This window comes from Vitis riparia, chromosome 16 (assembly GCF_004353265.1).
Source record: "Vitis riparia cultivar Riparia Gloire de Montpellier isolate 1030 chromosome 16, EGFV_Vit.rip_1.0, whole genome shotgun sequence".
In the NCBI taxonomy this organism is placed as follows: Eukaryota; Viridiplantae; Streptophyta; class Magnoliopsida; order Vitales; family Vitaceae; genus Vitis; species Vitis riparia.
Window position 1 is genome coordinate 11,140,600 of NC_048446.1, and position 2,960 is coordinate 11,143,559.

Below are 2,960 nucleotides of genomic sequence, written 5' to 3' on the forward strand. Positions count from 1 at the left end.
TCGGATGTAGGTATGTAGGAGTCATAGGCCTGGGCGGTCTATACTGAACATACTGCTATGAGTAATAGGCTCCTGAAGTTTGCCCAAATGTCTAATAGTGTCTAGGAGATCTTGATCTTGCTGAACTAATAGTACCCACATCTCCAAGTCTCTATCCTCCTAAGGGTTTCTTTCCCTTTGAGTCAGAAGGGGAAGACTCGGGCCACAATCCTCTAGCAATGCCCTTCTCTATACCGTACAGAGCCTGTACCAAGGATCCAAAATCCGTATGAGGAAATCCCATCAAATGTTTGGCAAATTTGGGTTGTAAGTTCCTCAAAATCATATTAATATGGTCATTCTATGAAGGACGATCAATAATCTGTGCAATATTCTTCCTCCATCGAGAGATAAACGAAGTCACCAACTCCTCCGGTCCTTGTCTCAATGCCTCTAGCTCTCTCATTGAGACGCCAATGACAGTGTTAAAAGCAAATTGTCTCAAAAAATCTTGGGCCAAATCATCCCAAGTCCTACGATGTGGAGCATCTAAAGAAGCAAAACAACGTTGTGCTACACCACTCAAGGACATGGGAAAAAGCATAATCAAGTGGGCCTCATCCAACCCATAGGCCCTCATCACACTATTGTATAGTCTCAAATGAATCTTAGGGCAACCTATGCCCGTATACCTCTTAATCTTTGGCATCCTGAAATGGAACGGTAAATTGGCCACCGGTGCTCCATCAAAGTCATCCCAACTAATAGTTCCATCTGAAACCCTCATTTGTCTCATCCTATGCTTGAGTCTATCCATATGAGCATGTGCATCCTCTGAGGTTTGAATGGGTGCTACGACAGGAAGTAGGGTAGCATCAGTTTGACTATGTAAGACATACGGTACAAGGTGTAGAATCGACTGATTGAGTGGAGGAGGAGGTGGCGTAGTAGAGTCATATTGTGCGCTATCCTGAGGCGGGGCTTGTTGCCCATCTATCCTCTGGCCGATGCCGATTATAGCCTCTTGAATCGAAGCCATGGCTGTGACAAACTAGTCAACAATGACTACCTGTGAGTCCTTATCTCTCTGATCTACTCTCTAGTTTGGTTGATCTTATACTCTCGTCAACCTGTCTCTAACTTTAGTCCACGAAGGCAAATCCAGACTAGGCACCAGAATTACTCTTATAAACACGGAAACATTGGATGAGACGCTATACAAGGGTAGCTCTGTAAGAACCGACTAAAAGGTAATCAAGCATAAAGCCCATGTATACTCAAACTGATACTCGTATTTGATCATACCAAAATGAGACTATGAAGAGGGTAACCAAACCCAATTGTAACCAAGGCAGCTCTGAAGGTCCACAAATGCACCCATGTGTAGGAATGAAATCTTAATTGGGTCTAATGTCACGGACTTAGTCGTTCACTAAGCTCGTGCGACACTTAGACAAGCCAAGACGCTTGATCTTGCTAAGTCAGCCTTGCTCCCCAATGCTTAGCTTGCTCGGCTAAGACACTCGCGACTCGAAAGCTTAAGAAGCTTGGTAGGCAACTCTTGAAAGAATGGAAGCTTTCACTAACTCAAGAAACCCTTTACAAGTGCTTGGATGCTTACTTGCTTGGTTAGGAAGTGATTTGGGTGGTGCCTTGGCCAAATGAGGCCCTCACCTATTTATAGGCACCAAGGGAACTCTCTGGAACCTTGGAGGGTTCCTTACAAATCAAGAATATTCTAGAATATCCTACCCTATTCTATGTACAACCCTATGTTCAAGAATATACAAGAGATTCCTAGAAGTCTCTAGAAAGCCTTGGACTCCTCTCATGCCTTCCACCATAGTGTAGAGATGTGTGGACATCTCTAGGCATTTCTAGAACCTTCCACACTCTTCCCACCAATGGCTTAGTGTAGATGGCTCTAGGAGTCTCTAGAAGCTTCCCTCCTCTTATATAAGCTCATGGGGAAGGTCATTTGAAGCATCCTATGACACTCTCCCCCACCGATGCCGTCGACATCCTTGTCGTTGCCTCATTCTAAAACCTCTCGATATGTTTCCAGAACTTTCTCAAGGCATCCGCATGTTCCCAGCTTACCTGCCTCTTAGGTAAGCCTTTCCACCGGACTAGATACTCTATCACAGGAGGGACCCCTTGTCTCCTGGTGACCCGTTCAGCCAAGATATTCTTCACCTCCTTCTCCCGTGAGGCTTCAGATGGATGCAGACCCGTGAGCTTTCGATGCTTAAAGTGATGCTTCCTCTTACCCATTGAGTTCACCTTTCCCTTGGTGACCTCTTCCATGTGTGTGCGGGCTACCTCAGCTCGCTCCCCTTTTTCCTCCTTTACTTGCACCCCTGATAGTAAGGAGGTCTTAGGCGTACTAGGCTTTGGGTTGAATTGGAGGGCACTTAGTAGCTGCATTGAGCCCATATGTGCTTCATCCTCCTACTCCTTCTCCTCGATCATGGCACTAAGCGGCTTCCTCTTTGGACAATCTCGTGCCCAATGTGGACCGTCACATAGGAAGCATTTGATTTTAGGCGTGAACTCCTTCCTTTCCGCCTTACCCCTTCCTTCTCGGACGTTAGGCGTCTTGCCTGATCCATTTTTAGGAGCATTGTGGTCCCTTGGAACCTCGTCTCCCCTACCCATGGCGTGGCTATCCTCTAAAGACTCATCCTTGGAGAAGTCTCCCTTCCTATAATCCGTTAAAGACTCTGCTACTGCCATGGCAGTGGCTAAGTCTTGAACACCTCGACGCCTCAATTCCTACTCGGCCCATCCTTGTAGGTTATCCATGAAGTTGAATAACAACTCCTCCCCGGTTATGTTAGGAATCTCAAGCATGAGTGAAGAGAATTCCTTGACATAGTCGCGTATCGAGCCTGTGTGCTTGAGACGCCTCATGTTTTTCCTAGCCAGGTAAGCCACGTCCTCGGGGTAGAACTGCCTCTTGATCTCCCTCTTGAAGTCCT

At 46.4% G+C, this 2,960-nt stretch overlaps 1 protein-coding gene across 1 annotated transcript; it reads right to left on the bottom strand.

Moving 5' to 3' along the window:
* Window positions 1-340: 340 nt before the first annotated feature.
* LOC117933249 lies at window positions 341-1,018 on the bottom strand. Its single transcript, XM_034854634.1, has one exon. The coding sequence runs from the start codon at window positions 1,016-1,018 to the stop codon at window positions 341-343; it is 678 nt and encodes a 225-aa protein (XP_034710525.1).
* Window positions 1,019-2,960: the final 1,942 nt, after the last annotated feature.